At 41.5% G+C, this 22,915-nt stretch overlaps 1 protein-coding gene across 1 annotated transcript in view; it reads left to right on the forward strand.

The window, feature by feature from the left end:
* LOC149281723 (ADP-ribose glycohydrolase MACROD1-like) overlaps positions 1 to 22,915 on the forward strand; it is a 403,871-nt gene that overhangs the window by 12,546 nt on the left and 368,410 nt on the right. The window contains exon 3 of the mRNA XM_089499036.1: positions 21,691 to 21,810. Within this exon, the coding sequence (XP_089355162.1) occupies positions 21,691 to 21,810 (120 nt within the window). The remainder of the gene's footprint in view (positions 1 to 21,690; positions 21,811 to 22,915) is intronic.

The following is a 22,915-nucleotide window of genomic DNA, read 5'->3' on the forward strand; positions in this document are numbered from 1 at the left end:
TGCTTAGCTTCCATACTCCCAGCCTGCAGCACCCTGACATGATTCTAGTGCTATGATTCATGCCTGCTCCAGGGTGCCTGCAGGATATCTCCAAGTTTTGCTCGTTTTGTCAGATCCAAGTTTAGTTCGGATTTCCACATCCAGCCACGCTTAGTTCTGCTTTGTTCTGGACATCATCTTCCGCTGCTATGTCAGGGCGCTGGTATGTGGCTGCTCAACCCTAGATGCCCACCTGGGAGAGTGCAGTCGCCCTGCATCAGGCCCTGTCCAACTTCACTACTGTGCAATACCTCCTGAACTCCACCTTTGGGCGCTCTGGATCTTTACAGTAGTCTGTATGGACCCGGTTCCGTGACAGGCATTCAGCGAAACCAAACACCCTCCCCAGGACGTGTCGTGACCACTCTGGAGAGCAGTCACAACCGCCACTGCGAGTGATTCTGTCACTCGCAAGATGGCGGCACTCATTACAAAAAACAGTAAAGTTGAAAAGAATCTTCAGGAGAGTCTCTCCAGACCCTCCTGAGAATCTGGCTCCATTTGCAGGTTGAATACAGGTACTGCATTCAACCATGCAAGTCAATGGAGCCCAGCTTTCTATATGATTAGTAAAATATTAAAAAAATAACGTGCTAACATTTAAAAAGAATTATGCAGTGATGTCATCAGAGGAACCATTAAATACCACCAAAATGTAAAAAAAAAAAAAGTCCAAAAAAGAATAAAATAACTAAAATAAAAAATAAAGTTTATTATTTTGAGCAAGTGCTAACATCTCGACATAGAATTAGCTTAAAAATAAAAGCATTTCAAATACCCAAGGGGTGTCTAATTTAATAAAAAAATGAATGGTTTGATGGGGTAAATTGGAGAGGACAGGCTCAACGCTAGGGCATAGGCACAGCCTGACCAAAATGGAGAAAAAAGCGCACTTCCCAAATGTGGCATTTTAAATCCCAAACAACCTGACAAAACCATGCATGTGGGGTATCACTGAACTCGGCAGATGTTGCTGAACACATGGGGTGTTGTTTGATAGTGACGCATACCAGGAGCTATGAATTCATTCCTGAAGTACAATTTGTGTAAAAAAAAAATAAAAAAAAAAGAAATATATATATACTACCACAAACTTTGGCAAAGGCAAGTGGTAGAATCTCATGCATAAAATGGTTAAAATACCAGCTTTTGAAATACCTTGGGGTGTCTTGTTTTTAAAAATTTATGGTTTGATGGGGTAAATTGAATTATCCAGCTTCACTTAGGACATGAGGGCAGTAGAACAATAACGTTCCAAGTTGAAAAATGCGCACTCCCCAAATGCAGCATTTTAAATCCCAAACAAACCCATGCATGTGGGGCATCACTGAACTCAGGAGATGTTGCTGAACACATATTGGGGGTGGTGTTTCATTGTGATACCCTGGGATGTCTAGTTTTCCAAAGAGGAGATGGAGGCAGAATGACCAGATTTGGAAAAAAAGGTTTGTAAATCATAAAACGTAACTTCCAAAAAACAGCAAAAAAAACCCATAAAAACATTGGGTATTTCTAAGCTCAGGACAAATAGTAGAATCTATTTAGCTAGTTGTTTTACTTCCTTTTGTAGGTGAGTAAAAGATTTTTCAAATAATAGTCATAAAATGTTTTTTTTTTCAAAATTTCACCATTTTTTTTTATTATAGTAAATAAGACGATATGATCGAAATAATGGTATCTGAAGAAAGCCCTTTTTGTCCTAAAAAAACAATACATAACATGTGTGGGTACACTTAATGGGTGAGGAGAAAATTACAGCTGAACACAAGCACCGCAAAAGTGTTAAAACAGCCTCGGCCCCACAAAAAAGAAAAAATAAGCCCGGTCCTTAAGGAACAAATTACTAATTAATTAAATGCAGAAACACTGTATACATACTCTAGGCCACGTGAAAGTGGTGTACAAAGCAGCATAAAGTAACAGCAGGAACCTTTTGATGGGAGATTTTAACGGATAGACAACAGCGCAGAAATTTAGCAAGGCAAACCGTTGGAATAATACAGTAAACTGAGACAGTCCAAAGCCATTCCTGAATGCAAAGAAGCAGTGCACTTGATAATGTAGACCATAACTCCACTGATGCATTTCGTCCCTCCTAAGCATAACTTTGACCGGATCAAGCACTGTTGAAGGATACAAGTACATTTTCTCCTGAAGAAGCCTATTCTTGTGGGCGAAACGCATAGAGAGGACATTGAATTGATTTGTTTGTATTGGACATCTAGATTAATCTTCCCTGCGTTTTATCCACACATTTTTTTTCCAGTGTGGCTCCTGTAAGTGTTTACTTTAGCTGGGGTATGTATTTTTATATAATACACCATTCGTAGTATTTTTGTGTTTTTATTTAAGTACTTATTAGAGAAGAAGAAAGAACTCTATCCAGGGTAGAGTTTAATTGTTTCTCATATTGGGCATGTTCCTACACATCTGTTTGTGAGTGCAACCACTTCCTATTTCATTTATATTCTGTTTATTTTACATATTACACTATTGTGTATTATTTGTTTTTCAAGTTGATGTCCCTGCGCCATCCTCTTTTCGGTTTAATTTAGACGGCAGCAGAGGCTGGCAACAGGGTTAGACAAGCCAAGGTCATACAGAGATAAAACAATGCAGGGTACAAACGGATGATCCAAAGAATAGTCACAGTCCAAGCCAAAGGTCAAAACTGGATAATCAATCAGACGAGGCACACGGGGCAAAACAGAAACGAGGTCAAAGTCCTAAACTTTTTACTAGCTTTTATAACCCCTATCTTTAGATAAATTAATGTATACAGTATATGAGATACTTGTATGTTATTAGGCAACTTTTTACATGCTACTACATATTCTAGATATCTTTTGTTTATGTTGTAGCACTGTACAGCCCCAAGGACATGTTTTGTTGGATTTTGTGTACAGATCATGCGCAAATCATGTATGTAGGTCCTTGGGGTGGAGCCTTTGGAGGAGTCTCCTTCCTCTGAGCAGTCCATCCGGCACTATGCGTGCACGCACGTCTGCCGGCAGGGACTCTCTTAAAGGGGCCACAACCTATTTTTATAGGTGTTCTGGGACTCTATAGGGCCCTACCCCACTCACATTACTTGCTCAGTTGTCAAGTTTATTCCTGCAACGCGGCGCTCTTGTTTATTTGTTCCCTGCCTGTTCCTGAGTCCTGCACCAGTTCTCTTCCCTATTTCCTTCCCCAGTCTGTTACTTATCGATTCTGACCTTGGCTCGTATTTTTACTTCGTCTGTATATTAACCCTTGGTACCCTACTTGCTTCGATTTAACCATTGCTGACCCGGCTTGCCTCCTGACAGCGCTTCACCTGTATCTATTAATCGTTGCTGACCCTGCGTGGCTACGCTGCTCCTGTATCGAATAACCATTGCCAACCCGGCCTGCCTCTTGACTACGCTACATCTGCACCAATTAACCGTTGCTGACCCGGCTTGCTTCCTGAATACGCTACATTGGGGACTGATTATCTGTTCCAGTAGGCTGGTTAAGGTTATTTCTGCCATTCATGGACACATTATGAGGCGGATGAGATTACACATACAGGCTGTCAGGAACCACTTTTTCGCTGCCTGAACCATGGCTTTTTTTATACCTGTGGCATTTAAATCTGCTACCACTAGTGGCTGCCCTCCGCCCTCTGGAGCACTCAGAACTCATTTCTAGGATCAGGTGTGCCTTGTTACCTGGGTTGAGCCCTAGTCAATACATCCAGCTGGGCCTTGTTAACTAGATTACCCTGCCTTTATGAACCTGCCCTGCCCTTCAGCCAGGGCCTTTGTATTGAAGTCTGTGGACCTTTCTACTGTGGCTCTGCACCTGCACCTTTCCTGGTTACCTGCTTTGTGTCCTGATCAAGTGGATTCCCTGCTTTGTGTCCTGATCAAGTGGATTCCCTGCTTTGTGTCCTTCCAAGTGGATTCCCTGCTTTGTGTCCTTCCAAGTGGATTCCCTGCTTTGTGTCCTTCCAAGCGGGCTGTGTGCCCTTCGTACCCTTCCAAGCGTGCTCTCTGCCTTTCGTGTCCTTCCAAGCGGGCTCTCTGCCTTTCGTGCCCTTCCAAGTGGTGGAGAGAGGTCGCACTGCCACCAGGGCACAGGAGATACAGGCCATTCACCACCGAGAGTAATGAGTAGGTGAAACGCAGGAACAGTAAAATAAAAAATAATAACGGTGTCCAAGGGGTCAGGCAATAGAGTAGTCGGGGTCACAAGGAAAGGTCAGGGCAGGCAGCAAAACAACGGAGGTCAGGTTCAAGCAGGAGTCAATACCAGAGAGATAAATGAGGATTCAGAACGCTAGTGTAGGCAAAAAGGCACTAACACAGGCAAGGGTGTAGTGCCAAATGAGGGTTTAAATATCCCTCCAACAATACAGAACCTCCTACCCTCCTAATTAGGGGGAGGAGGAAAAATGATATATGTCACTTTAAGACGTAGAGGCTCGCGCCCCGTCACGATCCCTCGAACTCGCCGGGGACGCGCGTCTCGAAGGAGGACGGACCCGGCGGCAGCTTACCGCGACGGCGCGAGCAGGGAGCCGACCGCGGGGGCTGCGTCTCGGCGTCCCTGCCGGCGGCAACACGACGGGAGCGGTAACAGCCACACTATGAAGCCCATGAGATCACACACACAGATATATGTTAGACATGCATTTTTAACTAAATACGTACTTATCTATTTGAAGTAAAGACTATGATTGAAATATGATTTCAAAATAACAGCTGATCTGCTCAGTTTCTTTAATGTTAGACCCTGCTGCCGATATATATTAATATTAGCCCCAACTGTCAAATATTTATAAATATTAGACCCTGCTGCCAACACATTTTATATTGATAAAATTGCACCCTATGCAAGCAAAAAATACGTGTAGATCAAATACAAATAAATACACATAAAACAGCACTTGCATGTATAGATCGACTGAATAAGAGATACCAACCTACATAACGACATAAATAATGTATGGAAACATTGCATAGCAGGGATAGATCAACACATTAACACACAAACCCAGCTTTGCATGTATAGATCAATTGAAAATCACATGTGAACTCAGCACCGAAGGCATAGAATCAGACAAATATTGTATTTGCAGGTATAGAATAATAATGAATGGAAACATTGCTTTGCAGGTATAGATCAACTGGAAATCACATGTAAACTCAACACTGAGGGTATAGATCAAATAAACACATGGAAACAGCACTGTAGATATTGATCAACTGAATAAGACATAAAAACCCTGTACTTGCAGGTATACATACATAATGTATGGAAACATAGCATATCAGATATGGATCTACAGAATAACACACAGATTTGCAAGTATAGATCCATTGAAATTTGAATAACAACTCTGCATTAAAGGTATAGATAAAACCCCATAAATTACAGGCACAGATCACAGGTTTCACACCCAAAGCAAGCCCTGGCGTCCACACTGCCACTTAGAACCTGACCAGCAACCAGATAACACACACAAGACTTGCCATCTTTGTCCCCAAACAGCACATCATGAGTCAACTTTGTCTCCAAAGAGCCCGTCCTATACCATCTTTCGGCCATAAAAACCCTGCTTGTGCCATCTTTGCCTTTCCACAAATCAATTATACATCTATGAGGGCCTTTACCAAATTTGCTAATAATTCCGACCCCCTTCAACAAAATTCCTTTGACCTCTGAAGAATAACTTATGTTGTGCTTTTTCTGTAATCAAAGCTGCAAGTTGATCTTGTGCTTCTTTCATTAACTTATGATTATCCCTTGAAGGATCTTTTGCAAATTTTACTTCGCTACTAAATGCTTTCTCTCAAAGTTTCCTCTTTCTGTAGGAAGCAGTAATTTATCGTTTTTTGTAATCAGCTCTCTAAGGCGCAATCAGGGCCGGCCCAAGACAAAATGCCTCCTGGGGCAAAGTTTAAGTTTACCCTTCCTCTCCCTGCCGCCCCCCCATTATCTACCCTTCCCCCCCCCCTCGTACTTACCTTTTAGCAGTCCTGCGGTGAGTCTCCCTGCTCGGTCTCGGTGGCGGCTCGTAATTGACGTAATTTCCGGCACTCAACATTACAAGCCGGCAAAAAAAAAAAAAAGGGCTTGGAGCGGCAAAGTGCCGCCCCTTCAAAAGTGCCGCCTGGAGCGGTTGCCCCACTCGGCTCCATTGCAATCCTCGCAAAAATGCCTTTAATTTATCCCAAACGACAGCTAAAGTGGCAGATGATTTATTAATCTCCCAAAACTCCTTTAACGCATGTATGTTATTTTCTTTGGAATCAAATAGTGTCAATCAATGGGGATTAAACCTAAAAGGGTTTCCCTTCATTTTTTCTCTCATCTCTAAGTATCAAATCCACTACTAGTGGTGCGTGATCTGAAATTGACCTCGACTCATAGACAATTTTATGGATAAACCTAGTCCCAAAATCATTGCATATCACTAAATCAATCCTAGATGCAGTTTGATGTGTGCCGGAATAACATGAAAATCTTTGTGTATCGGGGTTCATTAATCACCCATGGATCATTCCACCCTAATTCTTCCATTATTTTTGCCAGTGGGGTCTGATTATTTACATTAAAGTGTCGTTTATTAACCACACGCACCACATCTTTCTCGGGATCCAATATGCAATTAAAATCCCCAAACAAAAATAACGTGAGATGTTCATTGCCTCAAATAAATAGTACTAATTTGTTTATTGACTGTGGGGAGAAGGGAGGAGGGACGTAAAAGAAGGCCATAATCATCTCCTGATTATAAATTATTAAGTGTACAAAAATAAATCTACCTCTCTCATCAATCTTCTTATTCTTAATCACTAACTGAAACTTTCGATGAAAAAATAGAGAGACACCTGCCGAATAATTTGAGAAGGAGGAATGTAATTCGACCTGGGCCCATCTTCTCATTAACCTTTTTTTGCGTCTCTCCTAGAAAGATAAAAACGATATTTTGGCAATTGAAGATGAAGACGGTAGGGTAGTTAATGAACCAAGTAAAGTACAGGCCGCAGTTGTTAACTTTTTTTCTAAATTATATCAAGCAGGCCCAGCAACAAACCAGGGAGAGATAGAGGAATATTTAAAGAAATGTGCATTGCCTAAGATCTCGGATGAACAGAAGGTGGTATTAGAAAAGGAAATTACAGTGGAGGAGATGAGAGTAGCTCTTTTTTCTTGTGCATCCTCATCTGTCCCAGGAGGGGATGGACTCCCTTTTTGGGGTTTATCAGGAGTATGCAGATGCTCTCTTACCTATGTTATCTTCAGTGTTTTCTGAAAGTTTGAAAAGAAAGCAGCTACCAAGTTCTATGCTGGAAGCAATAATTATTCTTATTCTCAAAAAGGACAAAAATCCAGCAAAAGTAGAATCATATCGGCCAATATCCTTACTTAATACAGACGTGAACATTCTCGCCAAAGTGTTGGCTAATAGACTAGCAAGTTGTGTCCCTGATTTGATTGGAGAAGACGAGTCAGGGTTTGTACCAGGAAGACTACTACATTCCAATCTTGAAAGAGTCTTTGCTAATCTTCAGCTGGGTGGGAATTCTCCCCACTCCATCCTGTCTTTGGATGCTATGAAGGTGTTTGACAGGGTGGAGTGGGGGTTTTTATGGCACACGCTAGAAGCCTTTGGTTTTGGGGAGGGTTTTTTGAGTTGGGTAAAACTTATGTATAGTTCTCCAGTAGCAAGGATTAATTTAAAGAGGCTTTTTTGCTAAGTCGAGGAACTCGGCAGGGTTGCCTCTTTTATTTATACTATATGTTGAACCACTGGCTCTAAGTATTAGGAGTAATCAGAAAATAAGAGGATTTGGGCTTGAGGCTAGGTTTCCACTTGTTTTTTTTTTTGCTAAAAACGCCCATAATAACGCCAATAGCGCCACCTGGCGTTTTTTTAGTGAAAAAACGCTGCAGCCAGATGTTAGCTGTTCTTCAATAGGAAATCGCACAATGCCATATCCACTTGGCGTTTTTTTGTTTGCCGTTTTTTCAGTCCTCTTTGGCGTTTTTCTGCTTTTTGGGGCTCTGTGGCAGTTTTTCAGAATCGCAGCATGTTGACATGGGTTTTTTGCCTTGGCATTTTTTATGGCGTTTTTTTCCACAGTTACAATGCAGAGGATGGACCCAGTATCTGTGTGTCCTACGAGAAATAGGCTGGAAACAAACAGTTTCACACAAAACAAAGTTCTATTGAATTTTACACCATTTGGAACAAACATGCCAAATTGTTTGCCAAAAGCAACAGCAAACGATTTGCACCATCACTTGGGGCCAATCTTCCTAGAGGAGCAGACATTCGGAATAAAGCCTGCCTTACAAACCACAGAAAAGAGACAGAAGGGTCCGCCGGGGCGTAGAACTCTACCAAGGAAATGACATCAGGAGGGGGCAGATACTTGCCATTTATCCTAATCCCTTTTAGCTGGGTGAAACTTCTAACTTGTAAAGGCTGGAAAAACTGCCTAAGGTCAAAAAAAGCAATTTCCACAGAAAGGCTAAAACGCCAGAAAAAACTCCAGAAAAAACGCCAAAACGCAGGTTAAATGCAGTGGCAGTTTTCTTGGCGTTTTTTCTGGCGTTTTTCATCAAGAAAAAAACGCAGGACAAAAACCCAAGTGGAAACCTAGCCTAATGGTAGCGAAGATAAAGTTTTATTGTATGCAGATGATTTATTATTATTTTTGGAAGATACTGAAAAAATGCTCCCAATAGTGATAAATACGGTAGAGAACTTTGGTAGATTGTCAGGCCTTAAGATCAATTGGGATAAATCAATACTTCTCCCACTGAACCCAGCAAAAACCCCCAAGGTTGAGGGCGTTAAGATTCTGAGACAGGGGGACCCTATGGAATATCTAGGGATTAAAATCTCGAGTAAAACTGATCTGTTCACAAAACAGAACCTTACCCCACTAGCTATAAAGATTCAAAAAAAGGTAGGGATTTGGGCAAAACTACCACTGTCGTTAGCAGATAGGGTGAATCTCGTGAAAATGATTGTTTTCCCACAAGTGTTGTTTGTTTTGTCTGCTTCACCAGTGTGGATCCCAGACAAAGAAGTAGAGTCCGTATGAAATACGCCAAGTTCACATCACCGGAGGGCGAGGGTGGCTGGGCACTACCTCATTTTAAATTGTATTTTTTGGCTACAAAGGCCCAGAACTTGAGAGCTAACGGATTTGGACCCTTAATACAATGCCTTTTAAAATCTAGTGGGACTTCCAATCCTATTGAAATGTTGGAGGACAGATCTACAGTTGGAAGGGGACTTTGATAATACACCTATGGTGAAATTATATAGGAAAATATGGCATGAAATTAAATATATTTGTAAAATTGAGGGGAGTTTACCCTATACACGTATATGGCATAACTCAAAATTTCAGGAGTTCCACAAGGGATTAGGAAGTGATTTTTGGATTAAAAAAGGGATTTGTTTTGTTAGACAGTTGTTTGCTATTGGACATACTAAGGATTTTAATGTCCTTAAACTTGAATATGGTTTGGATAATAGACATAAATTTTGGTATAATCAATTAGTTCACGCATATAATTCCACGGAAAACAAGAAGATTTTTGATGTAAAAACACATGATTTGTTTGAATTTTTGCAGAAAAGGGAAAAAGGCACTTAGTTTTATTTATAAAATATTTCTTGGAGAAATGGAAATAGGGTTCCGAGGTAACATTAAGAGGAAATGGGAAGAGGAGATTGGTCCTATTGATGAGGGCCTCTTGGACCTGTATTCTAAATAACACAGGGTGCTGCACCATAAATAAACAATATCAATTCACACAACTTAAAATTATCTATTGGTTATATTATTCTCCATTTCAGTTATGGAAGATTAACTGTAGAGAAAATGCAGACTGTCCCAGATGTGGGGCCCTTGATGCGGGCCTATTACACCTTTGGTGGGAATGCGATACGATAAAAAATTTCTGGGACGATATATTTATTTTTGTCAAAAGGAAATTTAGATGTAATGGGGTAATAGATCCAAAGGCCGCGATTCTAGGGGATGTGGAACAGTTCGGTAGATTAAATAAACTTTTTAGAAAGATCTTTTTTTTAGGGAGACTACTGATTCTTAGGAAATGGTTTGATAAAAAAGCCCCCGTCCTTGCCCAGTGGCTAAATTTGATTGATCAAATTATAAAATACGAACAATATAGAAGTGCGGAGTCGAAAAAGAAAAAGAAGGAGTTCCAACTCACTTGGAGTTTTTGGTAAAATAATTTTGAATTAACTTTTTTTTTTTTTCCCCAGACCTTGCCCTGGGGGGTGGGAGGGTGTATTGTAATTTTTGAATATTGTTTCTTTTTGTTGTTGTACTTATTATATACTTTTTTTTTTTATTATTGTATTTAAAATAAAATAAATATTTATACTGGGAAAAAAAATTATACATCTATGATATACACAAACACTTTTACAGTCACCCACCAATTGACACTTTCCTTAACATAATTCATTCACATAATTGCTTATTCTCTCACTCACACAAATCAATTACACATATTCATTAATGCATTCTCACAAATTCATTCCCTCATTCAGACAATTCATCGACACATTAATTCATACTCTCCCTCATTCAGACAATTAATCCACACACTAATTCATACTCTCCCTCATTCAGACAATTCATCCACACACTAATTCATTTATTATCAATATTCTTACAACCATCTTCCTCACAATCTACCTCCCCCTCCCTCCCTTCTCACAATCTCACCCCCTCCCTCCCTTCTCACAATCTACCCCCTCTCCCTCCATTCTCACAATCTACCCCCCTTCCTTCTCACAATTTACCCCCCCTTCCTCCTCACAATGTACCCCTCCCTTCTCACAATCTACCCCCCCCTTTGTAGTTCACTTACCTTCCAGAAGTCCTGCGGTGAGCCTCTTTCTCCTTGCTCTGCTGCGGTGCACGCTGCTTCACTGCTGCTGGGCGCCAGAATATGACATCAAATTCTGGCGCTCAGCATGACGCGCCGGCACCGCAACCGAGATAGAGGCCTTGTGAAGGAGACGGAGCGGCGCAGAGCGGTTGCTGAAAACTTTATGAGCGACTCCCCTCGCTTCAACGATGAGGCTGTCCGACCTGGGACTTAAAGTCCCATTGAGGGATTGTCCCGGGCAATCCGGGATGCGTGGTCACCCTAGCGGCAGACCGCGATCCGCCGCAGCGGGTGATTAAAAGCGCAGAGGGGGCCCCAAACCGGCAGTATGACTGCCAGTGGGCCCCCGAAAGTTAGCGGGCCGTGGGCAAATGCCCACTTTGCCTGTTAAATAAAGCAGCCCTGCTGGCCTTAGCAACTGCTGACTGACATTGGATATTGTTGCCTTGTTTGTTGTCTATAACAATTCCCAAATCCTGCTCATTTGTTATGCCTAATTTACTACCATGTGCTTGTGCATTTCTTACCCTGATGTGCATAATTTTGCCTTTATCTACATTCAGTTTCATCTGCCACTTGTGTGCCCAGTCCCCCATTCTATCTAAATCCCTCTGCAGCAAAGTAATATCTTGCTCACATTGTATTACTTTACAGAGTTTTGTGTCATCCGCAAACACGGAAACAAGACTTTTAATGCCTATTTCAAGATCATATATAATTATGTTGAATAAAATTGGTCCCAGGACAGAACCCTGAGGAACACCACTTACCACTTTTTGCCAGCTTGAAAATTTACCAACTCTCTGTACTCCAATGTTCAACCCAAGAACAAGAATTTTCATCTAGACCAATTTCTTTCAGTTTGAATACTAACCTATTGTTTTGAACCGTGTCAAATGCCTTGGCAAAATCCAAGTAGATTACCATATTTGCGCGATTATAAAACGAGGTTTTTTTCAGAGCAAATGCTCTGAAAAATACCCCTCGTCTTCTAATCTGGGTCGTCTTCTAATCAGACCTCAAATAGAGGTCTGATTATGAGACTAAGATCCAGATTCCCCGCACTGCTGCAGGGGACCTGGAGCCTCCTGTCTCCCCCCCCCCCATTTAACACCAACCCCACACACACTTACCGGTGCTTCCTGCTGTATTGCCGGGGCAGCGGGTTGACGTCTACGCGATCCGCGTAGACAACGTCCGCTGCAGCTGGAAGGAGGTGTGGCTAGCAGCGGGGTTGTCTGCGTCCGTCGCGCATACCTTCCCCGAGGCAGAGTGGCACATAGGGGGTCAAAAGGCATACCATGGGGCACAGTGGCATATAGAGGGTTAATAGGCATATCATGGGCCACAGTGCCATATTGGTGTGGCAAGCCTGGGGGCAGATGTGCGTAACTGGGGGACAGGTTGGAAAATACAAGTAAATAAAAACAAAAAAAATATTTTTCTCAATCATAGCTTTTATTTAAAAAAATAGTTTACATGAATTAACATTTACTGGTAAAACTTTTTTCCTTTAGGGTCGTCTTATATTCAGGCTTTTTCTTTTTTTCCTAAGTTAATATTCAGATTTTGGGGGGTCGTCTTATAATCAGGGTCATCTTATAATCGAGCAAATACGGTATATCTGCTGCAACACCTTGATCTACACTTCTACTTACTTCTTCATAGAATACAATTAAGTTAGTTTAACATGACCTATGTTTCATAAAACCATGCTGATCTTTGCTAATAACACTCTTCTTCCCAATGAATTCCTAAATATTATCTCTAAATAACCCTTCAAATACTTTCCCAGAAGTTCAGCTCACAGGTCTATAATTTCCAGGCAATGAGTTTAAACCCTTTTTGAATATAGGACCAACATCTGCCTTCCTCCAATCCTCTGGTACAATTCCTGAAAGAAAAGAATCCTGAAAGATTAAAAACAGGTTCACTTATTTCCACACTTAGCTCCTTAACCCCTTCAATCCCAGGGGTTTTTGGTACCTCAAATCCCAGAGCAATTTTGCCATTTTTGCGATTATTCTCTTTTCCTGTGAATAGTGTACCCATGTAAACCATATATTGTTTTATTCAAGGAGAGATAGAACTTTCTTTTGATACCATAGTTGGATGATTAGCTGAAAATTTTGTAGAATTTTTATGCTTATGGCTTAACGGGTTTGAGGGTTGTGAATGGGGGCAGGAGGGTTCTACTGGGTAGATGTTATGCTAGGGCAATGGGATGTAAGTTTTTTTAAAATTTTTTATTATCTTTTTTATATATATTTGAATGTTTTTTTTATTTTTTTATAGATTTTTTTAAATGGTTAGAGGTCCTCTTAGGGACCTCCTGAACATGTTATTAATGCCAGTTTTGTCACAATGACATCACTTAGCTCACTTTATTATTTTTTTTATTATTATTTATATTATTGTTTTAATGATTTTTTATTATTATTTTTTAAATGAATAACCATTTTTTTCCCTTCTCTGTTTCAGGACGGGAGGGTGGTGAGAGACATGGTTTCTCACTCCCCTCCCCGCGATCTCTATGCAGGTCCTCACAGACGTGCATAGAGATTGCAGCGTCTGTGCCTCATCGGAGGACAGGATATCCCCGATCGCGCGATTGGGCAGTTTAAAATGTAACAGCTTTCCGGCTTTCATGCCAGAAGCTGTTACATCAGATCAGACAGCAGAAAGCCGGCGATGCCGACTTCTGCTGTCAGGGGGGAGTCCAGGCTGTCAAACGACAGCCTGATCTCCCGTGCAGCGGCAGGGATGTGTGTCTGACGCTGCAAGAAGGGCTGGACGTACCGTTACATCCCTAGGGGATTCTTGGAATGCGTTTTTCAGACGTACCGGTACATCCATAGGGTATTGAAGGGGTTAAGTACTCGTGAGTGAAAACCGTCAGGCCCCAGAGCTTTGTTTACAATAACTTTCTTTAGTTGCTGCAGCACCTTGTCCTGAGTCATCCAATCACAAGTTTTTTGCAGTAATCATTTGCATATCCATTGCCTTAGGTTCATCCTTAACCCCTTCAAGACCAGGATGTTCCTGGTACTTCCTGGTCATACGTCACCGCCAGACCGGGATGTACCAGGTACGTCGTCGATAATGTGCGATCCAGCGTCGCTATGAACGCTGGGATCGCGAGGGGCGGCTGCTACTGACCGCTGGGGGTCCCCAGCGATCCGTAGCAGCCTCTTCCCCTCAATTCCATGCACGTGATCGCTTTGAAGCGAATCACAAGCACGGAATTAAAATATTTGAAAAAAACTGCGGCCTTCAAGGGAAGACGCAGTACGCAAACGCTGGTCCTGAAGGGGTTAATACCGTATTGGCTCGAATATAGGCCGCACTTTTTCCCGGTGCGGCCTATATTCGAGCCAATACGGTATTAACCCCTTCAGGACCAGCGTTTGCGTACTGCGTCTTCCCTTGAAGGCCGCAGTTTTTTTTCAAATATTTTAATTCCGTGCTCGTGCCGGCACCGGAAGTTGTATACGCGTATTGCGTAGATGTCCCCCGCCGGCCCTGCAAGACACCCGGGAGTCTGCTCCGGTAAGCCGGGGGGGGGCAGAGGAGGACAGTGATAGCATTTCTCGGGGAGGGAGGAGGACAGTGGCAGCATATCTCGGGGGGGGGGGGGGGAGGACAGTGGCAGTATATCTCGGGGGGGGGGGAGGAGGACAGTGGCAGTATATCTCGGGGGGGGAGGAGGACAGTGGCAGCATATCTCGGGGGGGGGAGGACAGTGGCAGCATATCTCGGGGGGGGGGAGGACAGTGGTAGCATATCTCGGGGGGGGGAGGACAGTGGTAGCATATCTCGGGGAGGGGGACAGAGTGGCAGTATGTTTTTTTGGTGCTTTTTTAAAGAAAACTTTTAGGGTGCGGCCTATATACGGGGGCGGCCTATATCCGAGCCAATACGGTATATAGTGAGGAAAAATGTTTTTTGTTTTTTTGTTTTAAGTTTCTGCCTTTTCTTGATCCTCATTAACTAACACACCCATCTGTTTTTTGTGGTTGGTTTTGCTCTCCTTGGCTTTCTCATTTCCTAGTTTAGCCCATCTAAGTGCCTTTTTGCATGCATTATTGGCTTCCTTTATATCTTATATAGGATGCCTCTGATTTAAATGCTTTAAAAGTTCTTTTCTTATTTTTAATTTCTTGGTTTACTTCCCCTCTAGGCCACATTGGTTTCAATATGTTTAAATTATTTTTTATATATTTTATATATTATCCAATGGTACATACTAGAACGTGTACCTTTCTAATATTTGTTCCATTTATAGATATAAATATATCTGTTCCATATAAAGATATTCCATTTTTTTTCAGTAAAGAGTTAATGCCAGTTAATATGTTGTAAAGCTGCCCTTATCTTATTGAAATTGGCCTTTTTAAAAATTATATGTTTTAGTATTTCCCATGTGCAATTTCTTGTTTTTTAGTTTATTTCAAAAGACACCATATTGTGATCACTATTACCCAAGTGCTCCCCTACTTGAATGTTTGACAAAAGATCAACATTGTTTGTTATCACCAGATCCAGACAAGAGTCCTTCCTAGTTGGTGTTTGTACCAGTTGTGACATGAAGGTGTCATTTAACAGGTTAAAAAAAACTGAATCCCGTTGCAGAACTACTAGTCCCTGTCCCAATTTATATCCGGATAATTAAAATCTACAGTAATTAATGTGTTACTCAGATGTGCAGCGTTCCCAATTTGCTCTAACAGTTCCTCATCAGTATTAACATTAGGTGGTTTATAACATATCTAAACCTGATACCTACCCATAAAGCTTCCACATTTTCCTCATCACATTCTACTTGCTTAATATTTGACTTTAGCTCATTGTTGACATACAAACATACCTCACCAACTTTCCTGTTATTTTTCTATCCTTCCTAAATAAAGTGTAACCATTTAAGTTGTGTGTCTCATCCCACCATGTTTCCGTTATGCCTATTATGTCATATTGCTTAGTGTATGCTATTGCCTCTAGTTCCCCCATTTTGTTGTTTAGGCTGCTTGCATTAGTAAGCATACATTTACTATGCTTGTATTTTTTTTTATTATTATTATTACATACCTCCTCTGTTCTGATCTTGCCCACCCTTGTTCTAATCTAAAGACCATCTTTCTTTGCTATCTCCCCCCTACCGCTAGTTTAAAATCCCCTCCAATGTTCTATCCATCCTATCCCCCAGCACAGCAGACCCTCGTCTGCTTAGATGCAATCCATCACGGCTATAAAGATTGTACCTAAGCGCAAAATCAGCTCAGTGCTCTAAAAAGCCAAAAGCCTCCTTCCTACAGCATGACTTTAGCCACCCATTAACCTCCCTAATTTCTCGCTGCCTTTCTACTTTTAATTATAGTGTCCCCTACCACCACAAACTGTCTAGCCTTTCTTATACTCTCAACCCCACTCGTACTAGAGGGGCTGTTCCCTTGGCTGTAAGAAGGAACAGCTTCCTCCAGTACAGCTACTCCTGAGCTGATGCACACAACATCTTAACTCAAGCAGGCAAATGTGTTAGGCTGCACAAGGTGAGGACTAGCTTAACCTTTCCTATTCCCTCCCCCTCTGCTTTGCTACCACTTTTGACTGCCACCCAGCTATATGCCTGTTCCCCAGCTGTCTTATCTCAAAGTTGCAATTTGCTTCTCCAGATCTCCAATACGAGCTTCCAGAGAAGCCACATGCTCACACCTGTCGCATAGGTATGGACCCTGGAAAGATTGTTCCAGACATGCATACATGGAGTCAGACCTTCCATCTTGCTAACTCCCATATCCACATGTACAAAAATCAAGTATAGGAAAATAATCAATGAATAAATAACAAAAAAAATTGAACCGGGTGGCTATCAGACAGGGCCCCTCAACAATGGGATCTCAATATCTCTCTTTTTTTCTGGCAATGCACCAGAGAATTGAAATATTGCAAATATATTCATTGCAGTAACCTGAGTTCCCTTCCTTATGTTATGCATGACCCACATCGGCCTTGATGAATTTTGTTAAAAGTCTGTGGCAGTTCCAAAGTAGAAAGGTAGAGGTCATGCTTCACACTGTAAATCATCTTATTTTGTGATTTATTTTTCTTCTTCAAAGAAACCAATAATCCCAAACCTATGGCATCTGAATATTTTAAGTTGTGTAAGTATTACGGTATACCTTTTTATATGTTTAAATTATATATGTTTAATTATATGTGTTAATTTAACCCCTTCAGGACCAGGGTGTTTTTTTTTTTTTGTTTTTTTTTACCATGTTTGCACTAATGGACCAGAGCCGTTTTGTTACGACTTTATTCAACTCTGCCCACTAGTGCACCCACACACATTTATATATTGTTTTTTCAGCACAAGTAGGGTTTCTTTTGAAATAATAATTATATATAAAAACCATCATTTAGTATGAAAAATAACTAAAAATGTGGTGAAGATTAGGAAAAAAGGAAATATTTTTACAGTTTCACCTATAAAAACTACCGTATTTGCTCGATTATAAGACAAGGTTTTTTTCAGACAAGGTCTGAAAAATACCCCTCGTCTTATAATCGGTGTCGTCTTATAATCAGACCTCAAATAGGTCTGACTATGAGACGACTAAGATCCAGATCCCCCGCAGCTGCAGGGGACCTGGATCCTCCTGTCCCCCCCCCCCGCCCCACTTACCGGTACTTCTGAGTCCCCGGTGTATAGCTGGGGCAGCGTGTAGCAGGAAGGAGGTGTGGCTAGCAGCGGGGGTTGTCTGCGTCCATCGTGCAGACCTTCCCCGGCTGTCAGAGATCGGAGTTCCCCGCACCGGCGCCGACAGTCGGGGAATGCATGCAGACAACCTCTGCTGCTAGCCACGCCTCCTTCCGGCTGCAGCGTAAGTGGGTGGGATCTACACGCTGCCCCGGCTACATGACAGGGAAGAAGCACTGGTAAGTTTGGGGGGGGGGGGTGTTAAATGGGCATATAGGGGTATAAGGCATTTCTGGAGGCAGAGTGGCACATAGGGGGTTAAAAGGCATATCATGGGGCACAGTGGCATATAGGGTTAAAAGGCATATCATGGGGCACAGTGGCATTTAGAGGGTTAAAAGGCATATCATGGGGCACAGTGGCATATAGGGGGTATAAGGCATTTCTGGGGCAGATGTGCATAACTGGGGGGCAAGTTGGAAAATAGAAGGAAATAAAACCAAAATATTTTTCTCAATCATAGCTTTTATTTAAAAAAAATAGTTTAGATGAATTAACATTTACTGGTAAAGCTTTTTTCCTATAGGGTCGTCTTATATTCAGGCTTTTTCTTTTTTTCCTGAATTAATATTCAGATTTGGGGGGTCGTCTTATAATCGAGCAAACACGGTATATATATCCAGTGCAAATGAAAAAAAAATCCAAAAGTGTGTTAAGGCATTTGTCCTGTTTTTGGAAAAACCATATATGCCTGGTATTCTCCTTTATTTTGGTACTTACAGGGTTAAATATGAACGATGTGCATCGCTGTTTCTAAACAAGATTTTTTTTAAATGTGGTATGCTGGGAGTTGCACCCAAATAGCAGCCAGAAAAAGAAAAACTGCTAAAGTATATATATTTTTTGAAAGTTGACATCCGAAAGTATTTTACTAGGGGCATTTTAACACTTTTGATTTAACCATTTTAGTGCCAGTCTGTACTAAACATTGCAGAAAAACACAGTATTTCAGTAAATCTTTTTCCCTGAGTACGTGAAATTCCTGAAACAACTGGAGATTTGTATTCACAAACTTCCCCCGAGTACAGGAATACCCCATATACATGGGTAGGGTATGTCTCTTTGGCCCTGTGGGTTCAAAATGGGAACATGCACATTAGTTTTTAAACATGGAATTTTTACAGATCAATTTCTTGGGTCCAGGTCTCATCAGAGACACGGTAGATGTCCCATATTTCATTCTAACCCCCTAAAACTATATATTTCCAAAAAACTAGACACACTCATGTGGAGACCAAAGAACCCTTTCTCCTAGTCCCTGAAACTGCCTCTGGCAGCTGGTACACAAACCAGCGATTGCAGGGAGGAGTCTCTTTGATCCCCGCTGTAGGACTAATCAAAGGTATTGTGGGGGCTCTTTTTTGGTGTTTTTGGCAGCAGAGCCCCATACATTGCGATTGCAGCATTGAAGGGGTTAACGCTGCACTGTTGCGCTCATGGAGCGGGAGCGATCAGGCAGCAGGGGGAATGTTGTGGCATTCAACAAATAACCCCCTTCCCGGAAGCCGTTTGACCCTACAGAGTTGCTCCGTGGGAGTGATCGAAGTGCCCCTGCGATCACCAGAATTTGTACTAATGTGGGGGATTTGTTTGGATGATGTACCTGGTACATCATGGAACCGCTTGTACCATTGTCAACATGAAGTACCAGGTATGTCTTTGGTCGCGAAGGGGTTAAGGAGCTCTGACACTAGCATTAAAACACTTGTCTTTAGTTTCCATAGCTGCTGTAGATAACTTTATATTCAGCATGGTAATCTCAGATCATTCACATTATAGGGACTAGAACTGGGAGACCTTTACTGTCTTTCCGTGATACATGTACTGAGTCATTGCATTCATGGGTCCTTAATGATGTCAGGCAAGGTGATGTAAGGGAGGTAGGATGAATTAGCTAGCTACCTCCCGTAGATTCACTGATGGCAGCCTGTAGCAATACCTCTAACCCAAAGTTATGATAACCATTTTCATGTCCCAGCTGTCACTTTACCTGGCAAATTACTTATTTAGTGGAACTATTGGAAACCCAAATAGGGAAAAGTAAAAAAGCCGAACTTTGTTACCTCATGTGACATGGGTGGAGTTGTACATGGTATCATGCACTGATGTTGTGGAGTCGGGTATTGGGAAGGTTGGTAAATATTTATGACTTTTACTCCCCCAGTGACAGAAAACTTTTGAATAACAGATGGCTCAGTCTGGAGGACAGTCACTAAATGATGAGTCTACAGGTAGTCTGATGAAAGAAACCATCTTAGCTCACTGAATGCTCTAAGCATTATTAAGGCAAACCCAGGAACTGCTGAGCTAGCCCTGCATAATGGTTAGTGAAATTCATGAAGACATGTCACTAATGCATCTGTATTATATCCATTTTGCATCTTTTTCTCAACGTGCCTACAACTACAATCTAGCGAATAAACTTTACAAAAATTACCACAGTCAAGTGGTAGCAGTAGTTGCTCACTGTTTATTTCAGCTATTGGTGACTGTTGGTTTACCTGGCAAAATGTCAACATTTTCATTAATTCAAAACAAAGATGCTAAGGTTGGATACAATATTACAGAAAATGCTGTGCTTGAAGGCATAAGCCAGGGGTGTCCAAGTTTTTTCTGCAGTGGGCCACTTCATCAGAATTGTATACCTACGCGGGCCGCACTTATTTTTCACTGTGAGAAAATATGGCCTTTAATAAAATATCCAGATTAAAATAAAGTAAATGACACAAAACCTTTACTTTTCCTCTCACTGATTTCTGGGCCTAGAAAGTATTGTGACTACAAATTCAGGATAATTAAAAATGAAATAGTTCTATTTATTCTAGGGATGCACCAAAATGAAAATTCTGGACCAAAACATTCACGGTTCACTTAGCCAAAACCGAAAATGACCCCCCACCTTTAAAAATAATAATAAAAACTCACATTTTTAATAAAAGTAGGTAACACACCACAATTGGACAAAAAAAATAGCAATATGACTTGGCATGATAGGAATGTGATTGCTAACAGCAAACACACTCTTTTTATACCCAGGAAACCAGTAAATGCTGGAACCTAGGCATGATGGGACTGTGCTTGCTGTGAGCAATCACACTCCTATCATGCCAAGTCAGTCAGTACATGCTGGTACAGGGTGGCTGTAAGTGATGTGCAGACCCCATACTGCTGGCAGCATCAATACACAAGGGGGGCAGCTAGCTAGGTTTCAGCATGTACTGGCTGACTTGGCATGATAGGAGTGTGATTTCTAACAGCAATCACAGTCCCATCATGCCTAGGTTCCAGCACTTACACATCCATGCTATCACACACTCATTCATTCATATACTCATTCAAACACCCTCCCCACCCCCTTACATGCACTGCAGCTCCTCGATGCAGCTCACAGACTTCAGCAGGGGGCGCGGCCTTCCTCTGCGTTCTCTGGTACTGAACAGAGGAAGCAGGACTGGAGCAGAGTCGTGTGATGTCACGTGAACTCTGCTGGGTTCCGCTTCCTCTGTTCAGTACAAAAGACCCTCCCACAGGTAAGTAGCAGGGCTCTTGTTGTAGCAGGGCTCGAGGTGTGGCCCGCATAAGATCGGTTGCCCTGGCTGCCGATCTTACACGGGCCGCACCTCGAGGTCTTGTGGGCCGCATTTGGCCAGCGGGCCGCATGTTGGACGCCCCTGGCATAAGCCCTCAAGGTGCTGTTTGTTCAAATAAATAAAAAAAATCTACTTGCAACTTGGGTACAATCTTCTTGTAATATGTATGTGTTTCCAGAATAATGTACTAGTGAGAATTAAGTAACTGGAGCGCAATCCTAAGTATGTTATAAATACTGCATTGAGCATGGTTCACTATACTTTTCTTCAGTACTTAACATTTGTATGCTTTTCCCAATGTGTGTCATAGCAGAATATGTTGGTGCTTAATAAAAACAATAATAATACAAACAAAAAATAGTTACAGAAATTCATTATTTTCCTCAGAGCGGAATGTTAAACAGCCTGAAGATGTGAAATATCCAAAAAACAAGGATCTCAATGAAAAAATCTCCCTCTTCAGGGGTGATATCACCAAATTGGAGGTAGATGCCATTGTCAATACAGGTAAGACCAGCAAATTTATGGTTGGATGATTTATTTTGGGCTCTTGAGATTTTTTTTTTGCTCCTTTTTTACTGTCATAATTACTTTGATTACTTAAATATATTGAAATTTACTATCTTTTCCTGTCTAATTGGAATTTTATGGCAAGTGCCATAAAAAGTTATTTTTTTTCCCCACTTAATTTTTCCACTGAACCTGGATTTATATCAACAGGGACCAGTTAGACCTCAGCAAGGGGTGGCAATTTGGTCTGAATAGACATATTTTTCAACATAGAAGAATCTTATCCCTTCTTTGGGGGAAAAAGTATATTTCATTATTACATATATTGGCTTATGCGACTGCATCTTATAACCCAAAATATGGTAATTATGTAAAGGTATTTTTACCTATAATTTTAGGATACTCTTTTGAGGTTTGACATTATTTGCATCTATTAAAAATCTCATTTAATAATCTGTAGAAGTTATTAAAGTACAGGTATCTGAGTACTTTTTGTATTACTTTGTATTTAGACTCATACAGTTATATAGATTATTTTGGTTGCAACCCTAATTATTACCTTCTGCTATTTGTTTGTTGTTGCTGAGTGGATTTAGATTTTGGTGCCATTGTGGAAATATTCAATAATATTAACACCTGCTGTTTATATAAGGTGATATAATTCTGTTAAATCTGAGATGTTTCTGCAATGTTTCACGTTGCATGTATGTGTTAGATCCAAAAGCCAGTAATTCATACTTCATAACCAATCAATAATTCACTGTATGTTATGTCATATACCGTATTGGCTCGGATACAGGCCGCACCCGAATATAGGCCGCACCCTAAAAGTTAGGTGCTTTTTTAAAGAAAAACATTTCTTAGTTAAAAAAAAAAAAAAAAAAAAAAGCGATGCGCTTAGACAACCTCCCGTGCTGGCACTCCCCCCATTGAAAGTGCTGGCAGGGGAGGCTGTCTCAGCGTATCAGAGAGTAGGATACGGGTCCCCTGCACCGCTGCGGGGGTTCTTTATCCTAACCCTGCTGCCTGCCCGGCGCCCGGAACTGCATGTCCGGGGCGTCGGGCTCTAGACCCCGGATATAGGCCGCACCCCCACTTTAAA

Source organism: Sceloporus occidentalis, unplaced genomic scaffold (genome assembly GCF_023333645.1).
Source record: "Sceloporus occidentalis isolate IW3139 unplaced genomic scaffold, rSceOcc1.0.p SCAF_128, whole genome shotgun sequence".
Taxonomy (NCBI): Eukaryota; Metazoa; Chordata; class Lepidosauria; order Squamata; family Phrynosomatidae; genus Sceloporus; species Sceloporus occidentalis.